General features: G+C 34.8%; 2 protein-coding genes across 11 annotated transcripts; both read right to left on the bottom strand.

The window, feature by feature from the left end:
- Nucleotides 1-1938: 1938 nt before the first annotated feature.
- Nucleotides 1939-7627, bottom strand: LOC18106644 (senescence-associated protein AAF, chlorolplastic). 4 transcript variants are annotated; one of them, XM_024589447.2, is made up of 13 exons: nucleotides 7459-7627; nucleotides 6159-6558; nucleotides 5318-5470; nucleotides 4934-5007; nucleotides 4462-4538; nucleotides 4289-4360; nucleotides 4080-4148; nucleotides 3808-3854; nucleotides 3562-3691; nucleotides 3395-3463; nucleotides 3194-3297; nucleotides 2529-2604; nucleotides 1939-2451 (listed from the first exon to the last, which is right to left on the bottom strand). In XM_024589447.2, the coding sequence occupies exons 2-13, from the start codon at nucleotides 6494-6496 to the stop codon at nucleotides 2278-2280; spliced, it is 1383 nt and encodes a 460-aa protein (XP_024445215.1). In that variant the 5' UTR covers nucleotides 6497-6558; nucleotides 7459-7627; the 3' UTR covers nucleotides 1939-2277. The 4 variants fall into 4 exon arrangements, with proteins under 4 accessions (XP_024445215.1, XP_052304154.1, XP_024445217.1 ...); XM_052448194.1 differs by lacking the exon at nucleotides 5318-5470; XM_024589449.2 differs by lacking the exon at nucleotides 6159-6558 and having other exon boundaries at nucleotides 7459-7620.
- A 1510-nt stretch (nucleotides 7628-9137) lies between these two features.
- On the bottom strand, nucleotides 9138-18154 carry LOC18106645 (pyridoxal kinase). Of its 7 annotated transcripts, XM_024589451.2 has the most exons (14): nucleotides 18000-18154; nucleotides 17813-17915; nucleotides 16582-16675; nucleotides 16342-16446; nucleotides 16162-16245; nucleotides 15456-15529; nucleotides 15115-15179; nucleotides 14037-14100; nucleotides 13534-13599; nucleotides 11609-11665; nucleotides 10838-10879; nucleotides 9815-9859; nucleotides 9666-9719; nucleotides 9138-9520 (listed from the first exon to the last, which is right to left on the bottom strand). In XM_024589451.2, the coding sequence occupies exons 1-14, from the start codon at nucleotides 18056-18058 to the stop codon at nucleotides 9380-9382; spliced, it is 1053 nt and encodes a 350-aa protein (XP_024445219.1). In that variant the 5' UTR covers nucleotides 18059-18154; the 3' UTR covers nucleotides 9138-9379. The 7 variants fall into 7 exon arrangements, with proteins under 7 accessions (XP_024445219.1, XP_024445220.1, XP_006372584.1 ...); XM_024589452.2 differs by lacking the exon at nucleotides 16342-16446 and having other exon boundaries at nucleotides 16483-16675; XM_006372522.3 differs by lacking the exon at nucleotides 10838-10879.
- Between the last annotated feature and the right edge of the window lie 993 nt (nucleotides 18155-19147).

Here is a 19147-nt window from a genome sequence, read left to right as displayed (position 1 = left end):
TGGGAAAAAAAAGAGAGAAGAAAAACTTGGGATACTATTTTTAAGTAAAAGTGAAAGGAGGAATCGGAATGATGAAACATTGGTGTCAAACAGTGGCAGACATCATGGGAGGAAAGAAAAAGGGAGTGGAAAAAGAGAGGGGGAGTGGATCAAATTAGGGCATTATGATGGTGACCAAAGAGCCTCTGTGTGAATAAAGCTGTATTTGGTATGGTAGGATCTGGCCCCTCTCTTTCCTTGCTTTTGCTTTTTGGTGCCTTTGTTTTCCTTTACTTTTTGAAAAGTTGATTCCTGGAATTAAGTAGCATAAGCACTGTTAATCAAGGAATCTAATCACACTTGACCTTGAAGATTTCTTTTCTTTTTCTTGTGTTCACAAACCTTATTGCACCAGGTCCAGAAGTCGATTAGTGCAGAGAGATTATTATTATTAACAAGGGGGAAGGGTCCTGTATGTGTTTTTGCCATTTCTTGAAGGAATTTAGGTCCAGTGATGGACCTCTTGTACCCTGCTTAGTGGTGCCTTGATTTACCCCTTATGGGATATGGATGAAGATCAGCTGTTGTCATGTGAATTTGTGATGTAATTAATCAAGTAGGCCCGTAAGATGATTAAGGTCCAATGGTGATCCTCTACCTAACTTCAATCCATTTGGATCTTGCAAGGTACTGGCATGCGGGATGTTCATAGTTTGCTTGGCATTTAGAACTTGAATGCACCAGATCTGCAGCAGTTCAGTTTTTGCAGCAGTATAGTTTTTGCTGCTTTCACAATAGAGCTTCTTGTATGTTTATACGAATTTGATTGTCAAGTTTGCATGCTCGAATCCTAGCACTTTGATGTTGCATGAGCTTCATTGTTCATACAGGAAACAGGTTCCAAAGTCCTTTTTCAAGCTTTCGTCTAGATGATATATGGTAAAGAAGTTGATTATTATTCATGATATGAAATTTTAGGTGGTGAGAAAGAAATTTCAATACAAGGTATCCACGAATGCTTAAAAACTCTATAAAAATTAACTTAATCTTGTCTGTTTAAAGGGTAAGTAGAGGAGCAATTCAGGAATCAAACCACTTGTAATTGAAAATAAAACCCTCTTATAGGGATACATTGTGTAATTAACACATAAAATAAATAAAAAACTAAGTAACACAGAATGAATTTTTTTTAATAAAATAACACAGTTTGATAATAAGTCCAACATTTTAATAATATCACATTTTAATTAGAACCATAATATTTTTTTAAATATTATTGTTATGAACCATGATATTAATTATAATTTTATAACAATTTTGAAATATAATAATATTGCACTATATGATTATAATTAATATCACAATTTATAAGTATTTTTTCAATGACTTTCACAAGGACCAAATAAATACAAACAAAATAAATTTTGAAACCTAAACATAAATTTCTCAAATAATAAGTACCAAATATATAAAAATTTAAAACTTCAAGGATGTAACTAGAGTTTTCCACACCTCTTGAACAATAAAAATAAAATGCCGACTTTTAAAAAAAAATTCTTTTTTTAATTTTAATAAAGCTTATTTCGGGTAAATGTTGCTTTTCAGAATAATTTTTTATTGAAAATATATTAAAATATTTTTTTATTTTTTAAAATTTATTTTTAATATTAAAACATTAAAACAATCTAAAAATACTTAAAAAAATTAATTTAAAAAAACTCAAAATTAAGAAACTTACTAACAAAACCAACGAAAAGTCGTGGGACCTTTTTGATACCTATACATGCATTTTTGTTTTTTATTACTCGGGGGAGTCTCGAAACCAAGACTCGTCGCCTTGGATGCTTACACGCAAGTTCATGTCATGAGAGATCAATGGTGTACCTCTGACATAACTTCAATATAGAAAGAGATTGAAAGGATAACTAATTTCTTGCTGCAGTAACATTGGACAACTGATTAAGAACAATTTAAGTAGCTCAGTACTTTATGTTAGTAACAATTCAAGTATCTCTAGCATTATTCGTATCATATTAGGCAGAGGCCATACATATTTTTCCATGTTAGCATGCACTGCTTTTACAGATTAAGACCAACTTTGTCTTTGAATTCTCATAGATCACTCATATGAAATATGAAAAGTTAAGCACAGCTTAGACATGATAAAAACAAGGCACAGTTAGAACAAGACAGCCTTCTACATTGCAATAGCACCCGTCACTTTCTGGTGACAAGGGTTAGCCTGCAACTATTTAAGCCTACATGTAGATATCTACAGTATATGTGTCTGAGTACTTGTCAACCTGTATCTGCGTCGTTATTGTCTTCTTGGCTATCTACTTCTTCAACTGGTTTTTGATTCATCATAAACCTCCAACTATCTCCTTCCTGTATTTCCCACTGTTTCTTCAGCTCATGGATAGTTTTGGATGCTGCATTGGCAATGGCTGGGTTTTTATCTTCTGCCAGTCTCTGCGAGGAGAATGGTAAGTGAAAATTAATGCCATTAAGAAAAGAATTAGCTTTTTTTTTAAAGAAAATTGAAGTACCTGTAAGGCTCCCATGCCTGCATTTCCAAGAGTCCACATGGATGGGGCTGCTGCCAACGCATTGGCCAGTGCTTGTCTGCACCACAAAATTAATTGAACTATAAACGAGAAAAGGGAAGCAAGAAGATGCAGGAATGATAATTGTTATGGAAGTTATTGGTCTCAAAGTCTTAGAGGTTTTCAATGTTGATGCTCTGTCAACAGTGTCCACTCCCTTCAAAATTCTGTGAAGCATGATCGGTAACCCAGGGCTCTCAATATATGTATAACTAATACCTATTATAACTGTTGCTTATGACATTAAGGAACACAGATAAATGTTTAGAACACTGTAACGGTGTCCACGGGAAGATGCAAGTAGAACATTCTTATGCGCTGAGGTCATAAATTAGTCCAGTAAGACAAGTAACTAGGGTTACATTACTGAAAATGATCACACAGCAATTGCAACTACTGACAGTGATCAAACATTTCAAAGCTTACAGGCAAAGATGAAATCGTTGAGAACTATATTAGTAAAAGAATCCAAGTGTCGGGAATTCATAAAATAAAGGAGGGTAATAAATTCCTCTTCTAGAGAAAAACACAAACTTCTTCGTATAAAATGTAGTTGGAGAGTAGGAAAAAAGTGTATTTATTGGGTTGTTGCATCTCAAGAAGCTTACCTTGTGTTGACATCTGGAGAATTTGAACATTCTGCCAATAACGATACACTGCCCTTACCATCCATTGCATCAAGATCTATAAGAGTTGTAACCAACAACTCGAGCTGCTCCAGACAGGAAAAAACATGTGAATAAGAACACATTGAAACCAGAATCATATTTATTGCCTCATCATAAAGAAACATCAGTGCAGTTTCAGACCTCTTCAGGATCTGTATAGTCAATTCCATCAGCTTCAGAGAGCGCAGATGCCATACTCCAGTAAGCTTCCTGTTTATTATCAGATGAAATGATATTAGATTTACAATTACTGAAACAATTGACGAGGATTGTTGCATCAAAATAATAAGATGACAATTAAAAAGGACCTGAATAGCAGTAATGCGATCTGTTGATACTTCTCCAGGGAAGAAGTCCAGTGTCCTACCATTTTTCTCAAGCATTATATTTCCCAGTATGCCATTAGCAGTTAGTGAACCTTCCTCCTTACGCAGCGGGCTGATAGCCAAAAGCACGTCAGGAAATAGCGATTCAGGGATGAGTGGTTTTGTATAATGATGGGAAAGATGGAAATCAATATACAAAGGAGACAAGCCATCAACAAAAGAACTCACAATTTGTACATCTTGCTCACCATCAATTCATGGATATTTTTGACAAACTGTGACCACACAGATAAATTCATCATTCTTTCCAAAGGGCACAGGATAATAAAATCTTACACTCAGTTATATTTGGATAGTTACATTAACTACAAAAACAAAGCAAGTAATGTGGTGCTGGGCATGAAAAACTATGATGATGAGATAATCTTACAAGTTATCTCACAACCTTATCTGCAAAACATCAGTACTACGTATTAAAAAAGAATTGGCAGTCAGCTCACCTCCAACGCCATTAGAGCATCTTCCATTGCACGTTGCTTGGCGCGGAAGTCAGCAAGGCGCAAATCAGCCTGGAAAAGTGTCCAAAGATTCCATCAAGGAGAAACATATCAGATATGCATCACTAGGAAAGATGCATTTATACTTTTAGTGTTGCATTCATTGTATAAAGAATAAATGAAGTCACTGAAGTAGAACAGGAGGCAGGTACCTCCAAGGCTCCATCACTCCAATGCTTGTCAGCAGCAGTTTTCAATTTGGTTTGAGCTCTGTCCTTTATGATCTGCAGCAAAGTAAAGTATTCAAACAAATATTTAGACCCAAGAGAAAGAAATATCATTTGTCTTTCAGAAATCCAGAAATTTAACTTCTAGATTGACATACAGTAGCAATGTGATGAAGACGCTCAGCTTTTTCCTTCACATCACGGTCAATTTTCTCAGTGTCCTCTCTTGCTCGAGCTGCAAGGTAGAAGATCAACACATGAAACAGTAGAATCTGGGGAATCTTAAATAAGAGACTTTAAAGTCATCACACAGAAAGTATATGATTTCATTGTTGCTTCGTATCACATTTATTCAACCCCCACCTAAAATATGAAAAGAAAGAAAAAAGCCATTGCCTTAAAATATGATAAAAAGGAACCATCTGAAAATACAAAAAGTAAAGCTATTGCCATGAACAAAGATAAACATAAATGCAATATAATGGATTTGTCTACATGTTCAATGGTATGAAATTAATTGATCTGATCTAGTTTTCAACATTGACAAAGCATGGCATTTTTAGTGGTGGTATGAAATTGATTGGTTAATAGTTTTTGAGAAATGTTGGCCAGAAAGATCAGAGAATTTACCATCGAGTTTAAGAAACCCAGACCCAAGAATCGCAACACCTTTACGTGCACGAGCATCCAGCCTTGATATCCCACTGAAGAAAATAAGAAAATAATGAGCAAAGGTCTATAAAACTAATTAAGGACATGAAATCAAAACATTTGCATCAGAATGAACAGCTTTAAAACTGTCCATCCAATACTTTAAACATAACTAAATTGAAACATTTCAGCACATCATATTTTCTCTCAGAAAAACTTAAGTTATAGCTCATTTTGTTTAGTTTGCCCAGAAGTTTCCCACAATATGCATTCATTGTCAATCATCAAAACCAGGAAGTATTCCAACTCTACAAGCAAAGTTTCCCATGAAATGGCGCTCATATATATGGTACAGTATGTTACCGTGAAAGTAAAATAATGTCGTTGCGAGCCCTTTCATTTACAAACTTGGCATCATTATATACAAATCTACATGCTTCAGCTAAAGCATGACATGAGTGAATAGTTCTCCCAGACATGAGTTGATGCTCATCTTCCTTTTCTCCAACTTGTGCCCTGATACCCAACAATTTATTTGTACTGTAAATTCAAAGTTGCAATAATCCAAAGGCTAAATAGATTCAAATAGAAAAATAATAGGGCGATCTATTACACTCAAATTACACAAAACTGGAAAGTTGATCCAAAGAACAAAAGAAACACTGACAAGTGACCCTGGTTTGCTAACTTAACAAAGAGAATTTTCTTTCAGAGTGATAGAACATGTGGAACATGAATCAGGAAAAAGATACGGCCGAGCTACAATACGAAATTCCTTTTAAAGGAAGTGCAGTGAAATCATGTATTCTTCAGCATTTATCTTTTTGATGACTGGTAAGATCAAACCTGCGATGTACATCAGACCATGCTGACAATACAATATCTTCACATAAACATTGACATAAATAATCAGATTCCGCAAGCCTAGATGCTAAGATTTGTACTTCTAACACCGACATTCCATGTTAGAAGCATGGGTTGTTATTCACCTTAAATCATACGAAATATGCATTGTAAGAGCTACTGATTAGCACTGTAAGCAACGTTGCAAGGAGGATTAAATTACTTAGTGCCACAGTGAAATTGAAGCCATTAACCGAAATGATAATGGCAGAAAGACAAAGTCCAATGATAAAAGTAAGGATGTCTATGACATGTCTGGTAGATTTCAAGTGGTGAAACACAAGTAATTATGTAATCAGACCTGGATGAATCAGAACTGTCACTGTATGGTCTAGTACATTCTTTTTCTTCAGTTCTATGAGTTCTTGTTGACTGGCATAATGTGGAAGATCTGCGAGAGATGATGAGACTAACTGGTTTTCCATGTATGCCCTGCAAACTCTCACCAGAGAAGGCCAATTTTGCTGTCAAGAGATGCTTACTGCTCAGTTGTTGAAGCTCAATTCCTTGATGAGTAGGGTGTAGTTTATTTTTTTGGAATGACTTGGAAAAGGAACATATGATTCCATGAGATGTAGAGGTAAGTTTCCTTTGAGTCACAAAAGGGCTGCTCGAAACCTTGCTTGCATTAAGTGCCATGGGAAAGATCAAGACAAGAATAAAATGATACCAGCCAGAATTTCCCTCACAACAGCTCAATGCTTAAGTGAGAACAAGAACACTATTAGAACAATCTTAAAAAGGGATTATTCTTCATAACTGTCAAAATTCATATCAAATAGATGTGAATCATGAGATATCAAAACATTATGATCCCCGTCATTTCAAATTGCTTAATAGACACATGGTCAAAATCATGAACATACAAAACAATGAATTCAGTCTGCATCGATCCAACAAATCATATGTGTTTATGATCTGATAGATAATAAAAATGCAATTTCCAGCACAAAATTTAAATCAATGGACATGTCTGGGCGAATGTCTTCTCCACATTTTACCAACAGGATTACCAAATGCATTATTAAAATCTTAAAACATTCAAAGTGTCAAATGATTGATACCTTGGATCTCCAAACATGAGTAATTGAACACATCTCACAAATCCCATAATCTCAAATCCATAACTTCTGAGGAACTACCACCTTTTATTTTGGTTCAACTTTAAGAACTGATTGTTCCTAAAACTTGGATTAAAAAGTTTAGGATATTACAGTAAACTTTTGCACCAGAACTAAGATTAGAAAGCCACAATTCAGTTCTCATCGTAGTTACACACATGCCATTCATCTTATTTTGCAACAAAGCTACTTGGTTAATTCATTTAGGCATGCAATTTTTTCTTTAGGAATGTAGCTTTACAATTTCTTACCAAGGGCTTTAAGTTCAGAGCTTGAAAAGCATTCCCAATCCCATAACATGAAACATGGTGACAAGTGATATCTTCAATTGTATAAACTTAAATGGCAAATTCCAGAGAAGAAATAAAAGAAACCCAGATGCTGAACAGTGTGAAACACTATTAAATAACATAAGCAAAAGGCAACTCAAAGCTGGAGTCTTGAAAGCAAGAAAAGTAAGAGAAACCGAGTGGAACTAACCTGAAGAGAGAGGGCAATGGCATGTATAGAGGGTGAGAAGTGAGAATGGAGAAGCTGGAGTGAAAGTTGGTTATAAATGGACTGTAGATGGAGTTAGAGAAAGCCTGGAAGCACAAATTGCATCCACAAGAAAAACCTGTGGTCCATAAAGGCCAACACTAGTAAACCATAATTTATTTATTTTGATGGTGGCTATGGGGACCTCAGGGGTTCCTATCCACTTCCAAGAGCGAGTAGTAGGTTACAATGGCAATAGTTTAATGGCGATGGTTTAGACTTGCCTTGTCACTCAACAGGGATCATTGATTTGGCCATGTTGGCATTTAGTACCATACCTGTTGATTTTACCACTTGGTTTTATTGCCTTGCTGATTACTATTCTGCCACATTACAACAATACCTATCCATTTTCAGATAAGATCAACACGCACGCCTGTCCTTCCCTAGAAAAATCTTATCAGTATTTGTATTTCACGAGATAGAAGAAACGAAAATAAAATATTAACACAAAACCGTGTCTAGTTATAAAAATATAAATAAAAACATAAAATAAATAAGTTTCTTCTATCTTAAAACCTTAAACAAACGTTACTATGGCAACCAAACGAAAAAAAAAATGGCACTCGGAGAATCTTCTTTAGAAAAAGGAGGCAATACAGAGAGGTAATTCAAAGTGGATGACTGCAAACTCAGCATGCTTCTCTCGCAATGGCAACCAAACGAAAAAACCAACTACCTTCATAACAGGAGGCATTTGAATTGAGCTTGGCAAGTTAGGGTTATGCTGTCTGGTCTTGATTCATTCCTTGGATTTGGGTTCTGTTAGAATAATAACGTGAACATCGCAGCAGCGCTAGAACACCACACTGAATAAGAAGCTTCATCAATAATTAAATTAATGGGATGAACCAATTTTGTTACATAATTCTCAGACATATCTGTTCTGGGAACACTCCACAAAACTATGGTGCCCACATGACATTTCCATGATCTGGGCAAGTCCATATTCAAACTGTCCATATTCAAACACAGAGACTATCAGGAAAAATGAAACCATCTACGTCAGCATAACCATCGACTTCATTAGCATTCTGCGTTTCCATGATCTGGATGCAAGTCGGTCCCAACCAAACAATTTGGGATGACCTCCAGCGACTTCTCTGGTTCTGTCGGCAGCTATGGTGCCGCTGAAAAGTATAAATATAAACAGAGACCAGAAGATGCCAAATTGCTTGTAGTTTTCTCATCTGATCCACCTTCATTTTAATTGCTTGCTTGAGTTTACAAGTCATGGATAGAAAAACCTGTGCTCTGGTAGTTGCTGCATTGCAATTGGAGAAAATGGATGTGGCAGGACAAGGGGGTTGTTTATTCATCTTCAACATCCCAGTTCATCTATCAGCCATGATCCATTGGGGTTTCTCTCAGAACCTCGTGTCTGTACATAATCGACATAATAACTAGGTTTTGAGTCTTAAGTGCTGTAAAAACCTCTCCTAATTGGTACCCTGGATCCACCACCCGAGGGAAAAACTTCCGTGAACATGAATGAACCTTTTCGATTTCAGTAGGCAGATTGGCTTGTCAAGCAATATGAAAAGATAGATCGACTTATTATGTGATATGAATTCAAGTGTGGCATACAATATGACAGAATATTATTTACGTTGCACTTTCACGAAGAAAAAAGAAGAAGAAAAAGGCTTTATCCTTCATCGTTCATCCATTTGCATATAAAATATTCCTTTCCTTCCTTTTTCCTATTTCTAAATTAAATATAAAAAAAACATAATATTTCCTACCGTTGCCATATGCAAAATTTTACTGCCTTCAACGGAATAGCTTGTGGGACAAAACCACGAGTGTCCAATTATTTGCTACGAGAATAAAATACATTTCCAACACAGAAATTCCACCCATTTTAGGAGTAGTTTTCAGCTTTAAATTTAATTTGTGGGTGGCGAATGTCATCCTGGCTTTGGATCAATCTAATTTCCAAACTGCTTGACTGGGGATCATACCCAGCTGTTTTATAATCATCCAACGTCCTCTGCAGAACTGCCTGCAAGTAGTCGAAACATCAAAAGAATTACCCAACCACAATTTACCCGCGATATGGCAAGTATTTCAAATGGGAACTCTTTTTCCATGCATGAGGGACATAACATACAAACATGGTATAAATCACATATCAGCAAGAGACATACCTGCAAGCTTGATACTGCGAGCTCTGCTGCCTTTGCAAGATCATCTGGGTGTTTCTGGATTGCATGAAGAGAAAAAATGATACGCAATAAAACACTACATGGAAAAGGAAAATGACAGACTCAAAATTGGACAAGAACAAAGATATTACATTACTCCATCCAAGCAGGAGCGCAGTCATTAGATCCCCTGTTCCCTACAAGCACAAGAAGACACATACATTGATGAGCATCTTGTAAGGAATGCCAGCATAGTTCGCTAAATCGAATGAGAATTGCAAGAAACTCAACAACGTAAGGGTTAACATTTGCAAAAATCATATTTTATTATGGAGCATCTTAGGGCATTCTTGCAAAGAAAAAATGGTATTCAATTTCTTATGAGCACATTTATGCTAAAGAGTCAAAGACTTCTTTCTCGATAATTCAAAATATTCCAACCAGAAGGGCAAAAAAGGTGGATTTAAATCACAGCTTAAGGTTTGATACGATATGGGTTAAGATGCAATGTTTGAATTCCAAAGTCCAAACTAGTTATGGCTTACATCTGTCCTGATCGATTAAGTTTCACAACAGAGTTAGCTTCACTAAAGAAGCCTTCTTATTTTTTGTGGATAGAACTATATTACCAAATCTTGATCTCTGTTATTGCTCTTTTAACCTTTGTTTTAAAAAAGTTATGAAGTCTTTATTTAGTGAAGAAGAGAATGCATCTCATCTTCCTAATGTTCTACATGAAATTACAAGAATACAAAATTTTGACATATGAATATCAAACCCCACAAAAAATAAGACAATTCACAATAGCATCAACTCAGTTGCACTTCGTCTACTTCAGAGATCCCAGGGAATTATGACCGTAAATGCAATGTGGTTACGAATAAAACATGAATTATATTAATCAGTGATTGTTTAAATTGAGTTTAAAAGCTTTGCATTTGCTTTCAGCTGAGATTTGAAAACAAAGGAAGAAATAGCTCTGATTTGGAGTATCCAAGGCAGGGGATGTTAGGCAATAAAGCAGCTAAAATATAAGGATGAAGCTTGCACTGAGACATATCAAGGACTAATCAAGCATTAATCCCAACACACAGCACTCACAGATAGGTAGTTTGCACTTTATGGAGTTAGTTTGCACTAAAGAAACTTAATGTTTAAGAGTGTCTATCATTTACCTTGAATGTGGTTGCACATCTTACCACGCTTCCAATATTCATCTATGCAATTAAGGCAACAGGAAAGAAGAAAAGAAGAAAAAAGCAGCATGAAAAATGAATTCCAGCAATCTAATGATAGCAACTCACTTGGCCATCTTGCCCCTGAGGGCTAGACAAAGCTTGCTGATTTCTTTTACAATTTTAATCATGCACTGTATATTTCCAAAATTGATTACTGTACTTTCATTTTTATTTCATTAAGATGCTACAATTCCATCATGAAATTACCAAATGTAATAATGTCTCAAACTCTCAGAGAAATGCAAAACAATCACCAAAATAGTAAGAAGAGAAAGCTAACTTTCACTTAACTAACAAGACAATGTTCTAATAGTGTTGACTAGCAAGCTAATAACATACAGATGATCTGACGCGATCCTTCACAAAAATAACACTAGAAAATATTTAGCACAAGCAAACCTAGATAATACTACTTAAAAGTCGAAGCTGAAAATAGGATAAAAATGCCAAATACTAACATGAAAAAGGTTGTGCTTCAAGCATATAACACTAGAAAATATTTAGTACCATGCACAAGCAACCCTAGATAATACTACTTAAAAGTTGAAGCTGAAAAAAGGATAAAAATGCCAAATACTAACATGAAAAAGGTTGTGCTTCAAGCACATTGTGTTAAATTAAAATAATAAATCATTACCAAAAAAGTGTTTGTGTTTGGTTCATTACAAGTCAAAATATCAAATAAGCTCACAATTAAAGAATTCTTACTGTAAAATATGCAGGAATTTTGGGTATCACAATCTTGAATTGATCAGGAGACTGGCCCTATAAAAAAACCACCGGCAGAAGCATTACAACTGTGAACAGAAACCTTATTTGTAATTCTAAATGCTGCAAAATACCAGGGGAAGAATAACATTTAAGAAATATTGGGAATTACACAAGCATACATCAAGCCCCAAAGTTTCACTATTGAACTAGAAAATTTCCGTTGCACAAATATACACACAATTTTCAACTGGTGATGCATGTTTTGCTGACAATAATATTGAGTATACTGGATAGAAGCAATGCTCTAAAACAGCCAAGAACCAAAATGACCTAAAGCTGAAAAACACAAAGGATTGGTGCCAAATTCAAGATAGCTATCAAAAAATTGACTGATGCCAAGTTTTAAGAGAGACCAATAAGAAGAAATTAGAACTTTCCTCTATAAAGATATAATTGTATATCATCTTGGCTTATTCAACCACCTTGTGCAATAAGCATCATGAAAATATCTGAACACACAATTCAGCATATCGATCAACGTGGTTATTTTCTTGGCCATGAATGAAATGGTATGTGTTGGTTACAATCAAAAGGCATGTAAAATGACAGGAAATTGTCGCCTCAGTGTATGTCTCCTAAACTTGTTGGATACAATTGAATATGCATGCATCGCTTGAAAAACATAGAAAACTTGAATATAAAAATTACATGAATGGGATTAAATTAAGGCAAGGAGGTGGAAAGTGGAAGGATTAGGGCTTGTTTGGGATTGTGGTAGCGATAGCGTTAGCGGTAGCGGTTCAAAAGGCTTTTCACTTAGAAATGCATCAAAATGAAATTTTTTTCATTTTTTAAAAATTATTTTTGACATCAGCACATCAAAACGATCTGAAAACATAAAAAAAAAATTCATTTTAAGCAAAAAAAAAATTCAAATTTTTTGGGAACACAGTGCGAACATGCTCTTAGATAAATATCATTTGGATCTAGGAATGGCAACGGATCAGATTGGAGTCGGATTTTGCTCCGCCCGACTCCGATCTGGAACATCCGCACCCATCACCATCACCAGACTTTAACTCCAACCCAATCAGATAGGGTTGAGTAGAGGAAATTTTCCACCCTAGAGTGACCGGAACCTTTTTTTTAATCAAAATTTCAAAGATAAAATCTATGGATCATAAAACCATCAAATATAGTTTAAACTTCAAATCTGTGTGTAAAATCATTAAAATACTCTATAAACAAAAAAATTGCATTCCATGCTTCACATTGAAAATTAAAATGTTTTACTAAAAATCTATACATATTTTTTAAAAATAGTAAACAAATTGGGGGGGCCAAGTCGAGGCCTCGGTCAAGTGATGCACTTACCCACACCTAACTCTGACTCCAACTCCAGTCAAACTGGGTTGGATTTTATCCAACTCCATTTGACCTTGATCAAACTGGAAAAAAAATCCAATCCAATCTGATTAAGTAACACCAGATATCCGATAGATCGGGAGAAATTGCCATGCCTCTTTGAATCTATGTCATCAAAGATGTGACTTTACACCAACTGTGAAGATATAGCAACCTTCCCTTTATATCTGATATTGGTTTTCATTTGTGTGTGTCAAATAAGATATTAGTGATACTAGAAACTGAAGTGTTTATGCCAAAAAAAAGAAGAAGTTGACTCATCCAATTAAGCATTTTAGGGAACCACGGAGAAGTACACACACAAAAAAAAAAAGCAGTTGTTTTCATCAATTCATGACATATATATCCAAAAAATAGCATCTAAATAACAGCATGTGATGGCATGAAATGTGATGCTTCTACACTATCACAAGTCCTTGGATTCTGGAGAAATGAAACTGGAACCAAAATCGAAATGTAAACCCTTGACATATTACATCACATATCATGGTGCCCACCTTTTCCTTTTCATGACTGCCAATAAGAAGAAGGTGACCATCTATATTGATGCTTGTTATCACAACCTGTGAATCATCAAAATTCATGCATTACACCATATTGTTAAAGCAATAGCAACATCAAACAACATTACATGCATTTTATAACCATTTTGTTTATATAAATGCGTACACAAGGCAGTTAAAGACCATGTGGTTGATTTTTGCAACAAAAGATCTTTTCTAAGATAACCCTTTTTTCCTACAAAAAATCCTATGTTTGTAGATAAGTGAGGCAATTGACAAGAAATTGCAATCTCAATGAAAAATCTAACTTAGGATGACAATCATGCCATGAAAATGAGAAATATTGCATACAAATCATAAATCTTGTGTTATCAAGCTACCCAATAATTGGACATACAATTCACCGAAACAGGAATCCAAGGAGAGTTCCAATTTCACAATCCATTGAAGATGAATAGGTTTCAAAATAAGATCAAGATACAGTAGTTTAGCAAAACCTTTGCAGGTCCAGCAGCATGAAGCTTGTTACAAGCTTCCCGGCCATCATGTTCAGATACAATCCTGTATAGAGAATCTCATCAGAAGGCAAAAGATTGAACGAAAGAAGAAGCTATAACAAAGAGAAACAACATACTAGCCATTCCCTATTATTGCAAGACCCAGATAAAAACTTGTCAATTATCAAAAGTTTCATATTGAATAAAGATGAAACCTAGGCAGAATGAAGATATTGAAAATCTTATCTTCGTGAGGTAAAACCAGTTGATATGCAGATATCAAGTCAATTTGCATGGTTGAAGTCATTGTACATATTAACTACTTATGAAGCATGTTCCTCCAAGAGATACAAAGCATGCTACTTTTAATTTCTCATCCATAAAGAGTAGGGATTGCACATGTCCACAACTAAAGCTTCCTACCATAGTCAATAGCACAAGCAAGGTCATTCTCATATGTTACAATCTTATATGAACTACTACATCTTTTGAGAAATTCACCCCTCAAAAGGTGAAACCCTGCAAGAAAGTAGAATAAAAGCACTAATATATGGGAGCCAGAAAACGAAGAGGTGCAACATAAAAGTTTTAGCAATATTCAATTGAAGGATACATGAACAGAATGCCTAGATGTAAGTAGCTTGAACTAATAAGAATAACGCCCCCATCACAAATTAGAGTTTTTAAAGACTGCAAAATGGATGAATGAATCTGAGTCCTGGTGCCTTATTAAGATGTGAAGCCCCTTTTATGATTGAAATCTTTAGATTTCATCATATTTAAGGACTTGGGACTTTGGAGTTGGCTGTGTATAAATTTTAGAAGCTTCTGGAAATGTTTTAGTTAAGAAACCATGTGAGGTTTAACTGCTAAAATTTCCAAATGTAGACAGGATAATTGTAATTCCATTATCTCACATTTAACATATACCAGTCATGGACTAATTTGTTATATATTCCCTAGTCTCAGTTTCACAGATTGTTCAACATAAAACTAGGAATGCTAGTAAGAAATTCACAGAATCATATAGAATCAAAATTTTCACTTCACCATTCTATTGTATGTCATCGACAAATACCTGAATCCAGTCAATTGTTCTGCTTCAAATTGGTTAGGGGTCAGCATTGAAGCCACTGGAACAACCTGCAACATGAAGGTCACCCACTTTGTCACCATTACATCAACTTTATCACTTACCTTCGCATCAAAAATTTATTAAGCAAATCAAACCATTATCTAGATCAAATGAAGAATTATTTTCTCCTCAACTTGTTTAATCAAAATGATCCACCCAACTCAATTGAGGGTAAAGTTTTGCATATTGCTTCCACATAACCCAGAGATTTCAAACTTTGCCCAAGATTCTAGTATAGAATAAAACATAGGCATGCCAACAGGTGTAACACTTGGACTGCTCACCTTCTCACGATATACTTCAACCAACTCTGGTGGAACATAAAGCTTCCCTTCATCACCCAGAACAGGATCACAAACTAAAAAGAAAAATAACATCATGGACAGACATTCTATATTTCATTTGAATAAAGAAGACAAAAAATGGAAAATATGTATGGTGTAACAATGACCTCCTTTCTATTTTTACAGCAGAGCTAAAGTGAAAAACACAGAGTAGGGAATCTATCTGTATAGACAAGACAGGACTTTATTAGAGGCCTTACTAGCACTACAAATACCAGCTTGAAGTCCACAAAGTTCATTGGACCAGTTTCTTTTAAACTTACCATGGATAGAAAAGAAATTATAGCCATTACAACTCTTCTGTTGATATTATGACTGGCTTTAGTTTCACCATGATCACTCACATGCAGACAAGGATCTATATATAGACAAAGTTGTTAACAAATACAACAATATTTCTGGCCAATTCAAAGGTATCTTCACTCAGCTTTACTAGTCATGGATATGCATATCACATAACCTTTGAGCTCACATGCACATGTGGTATAAAGATGATGATTCTTTAAAACAAACAGGTAAGTTGTCTAATGAACATAGTAAGAAGCACACACTGTAGTCAAAGTCAATTCAGGTAGTTGAAAATCCGCGGGTTTATTCTGGAGGTAGGAGGAAGCAAAGAGCAAACATGCTGGAATAATCCACTCACCATATGTAAGTTTTGGATTTATAGAACGAAGCTTCTTGACAACTTCCAATACGGTGTTCAAGAATGAAACAGAACCAATATAGCCTGCAAAATAACAGCAAAAACTAATCCAAATAAATAGAAGAAGAATTTTCTCATTAATTAAATAAATAAAATAACACAGCAATTCATTTGGCATGCCTGTTAATAAATGAGTATAATACAGCAAGTCATTTGCTTTGAGGCCTTCCATTAGCTCCCATAGTTGCTGTCCATTTAAAACTTGTCCTTTAAAGGTTGGATATCCTGTTCAATTTTCAGATCCATTAAACATTAACTGACCTGTAATTTGGCTAGGGGACCATGCCTGAATTATACAGATTGACAAGCATCGCACCGTATATCTGAGACTGATTGAGTGAAGTAGTATAAGCAGCTTGCCTGTGTGATTTGAGAACTGTACTGAATTGACTGGATCAACATCATAGCCCAATAGTTGGAGAGGAAAGACAGCTGATTTATTTCCAACATATCCCTAAATGGAAATAGACAATACAAATGTTAATATGGGAATAGAATCTACCAAATCTAAAATCATGCCAACAGTGCACATTAAGAATGCATTTGAAAACTACAGACACCATGGCATGTATAACTACCTGGATGAACAACATGATATCCCTGACCTACATAAGCCATAGGAACCACTACATTGTAACCTCAATGGAATGATACATTAGGTTCTATATGATAGATTCAGCTTGAACATATATCAGGAACGTTTGGACTGTACTCAGACATGCGAACTAAAAGTATAATGTCCAACCCTCCCACTAAGATTGCCTTTTTCATCTGTTTGCAAAATATGTTCTTTCATAAAGAACATCACTAGACAATAAGGCACTATATATCCCTTTTTGTCCATGGATTACGATGATTAAACTTAATCTTGACATGATTAAGATGAACTGAGTACACACTGAAATTCATTTACATTTATATTATTCTCTTAATAATTTAAGAAGATTCAGTTCACAAATTTAGCAGCACGCCAACATGCTATAAAAGACACACAAACATCTGCCACGTCACCATCATAGGCAAGCACACACCGCAGTCAACCCCGCTCCACACGCACCCAAAGTGACAAACCCACAAATGTTAAAATCACGACAAAGATAGAACATTTGAAAATTAGATCCATTTATAACCAATCTAAACCAATCATTCATTAATTAAATCATCACTCCACCTTCCTGGTTTCACCGATCACCTAACTCGTCCCTTTTTATCACCATCCAATATTTACAGCAAAAAGCAAATGCAACAATTCGCAAAACACACAACACATGAGTCCAAAACCAATAACACCTCCAACATTTACAAATTATTATCACGACTTCCTATAAAACCACATTTCACATAAATTTTCAAACTTCTTATCATAATCACTCAAATAATTAAAATTTTCACAAATCACAACCAAACACAACTATCCATAGAAAGTCTCAACTCTGTATAAGCTTAGATTAACACAAAAGTCAACACTTTGACCATGAAAGTCTCAACTCTCACTTCGCCTCCCTTCACTTTCGCAATCACTTTTCTCGAGAACCAAACAGGAAACGAAAATCAAAACCTCAGATTCTCTACAGAGATAGAAAACGAATACCTGAACAGTATGCGATTGAATGCTGAGAACGCGACCGGTCTCTGAAGGAAGAGCCAAGGACAAGATCGGAGGCGCCATTTCGAACTTTCTCGAACTGATCGATCTTCGGATTCCGTGAAAGAGAATTCAAATACAGAAGCAAAAGAGGAATTGGAATCTAATTCTCGATAACAGTGAAATGAAGTACCTGGAAATGAAAATGCGATGAGTTTCTCGAGGGATTACACGGCAAGAGCGAAGCAGCATGGAAAGAGTGGAATAATTATATATATATGACAGCTTGAGATAGCGTGAGATTTGTGTGTGGTGTATTTATACTTAGAGTTTGTGGTTGAATTTACCAAATGACACTGAGGATTTGTGGATATTGCATGAATGCTTGTTCAGGGTAAACTACGTTTCAGTCCTCGTATATCAAGAAACGTTTCAGTTCGATTCTTATAGTTTTTATTTGTTAAATTGTGACCCTGAGATTTGAGATTTTCAATGTAAATTTTAATTATGAAATTAAAAAATTAAAATCTAGTTTACCTAGTCATTTCAACACCAAGAAGATTTAAGAAAACAAGTGAAACTACATTAATTTAATAAAAATAATTGGCTTGGGTTAACTAACTCAATAACTCAAACCCTTTTTTAATTAATCCCTAAATTGGATTTGATAATTATAATTAAATTGCTTAGGAAAACTAAAAAGGTGGGTACTTTCTTGGAAATTTCTATTTCATATCATTTATTATTAAGGATTCTTATGGGATATTATCATTTGAAAGTTTGGAAGGAAAGTTGTGAAACACAGTAGATTAATTTAGGAGTGTAGTAGTGGTTGTTTTTTAAAATGTTTTTTTTTTAGAAATGCATTAAAACAAATTTTTTATTTAAAAAAAATATTTTTAACATTAACACATCTAAACGATCCAAAAACATTAAAAAAATAATTTCAAGTAAAAAAATTTGAACTTTCATGAAATGTCGTTTGGAACTACATTCCAAATGGCGCCTAAAGGGGTGTTTGACACACCTTTTGCTTTTAGATGCTTTTCAAACTGCTTTTAACTTGAAAATGTATTAAATTGATGATTTTTTTGTGTTACCTGAAAGTTATGATGTGCTGATGTTAAAAATAAAATAAAATCATTTTAAAGCATTTTCAAGCGAAATACTATTTTGAAAAGTATCATGCATCACAATCTTAAACACCTCATAAAACGGTGAATAACTTTAAGAAATTATAAAGAAAAATTATCTATAAAGCTAAATGATGTGGTGTTTTTACTATAGTCACATCATTGTTCACCCTCTCACATTTTATTTGGATTATAATAGTATAATTTT

This window comes from Populus trichocarpa, chromosome 17 (assembly GCF_000002775.5).
Source record: "Populus trichocarpa isolate Nisqually-1 chromosome 17, P.trichocarpa_v4.1, whole genome shotgun sequence".
NCBI classification, from domain to species: domain Eukaryota; kingdom Viridiplantae; phylum Streptophyta; class Magnoliopsida; order Malpighiales; family Salicaceae; genus Populus; species Populus trichocarpa.
This window is presented reverse-complemented; position numbering and strand designations above follow the sequence as displayed.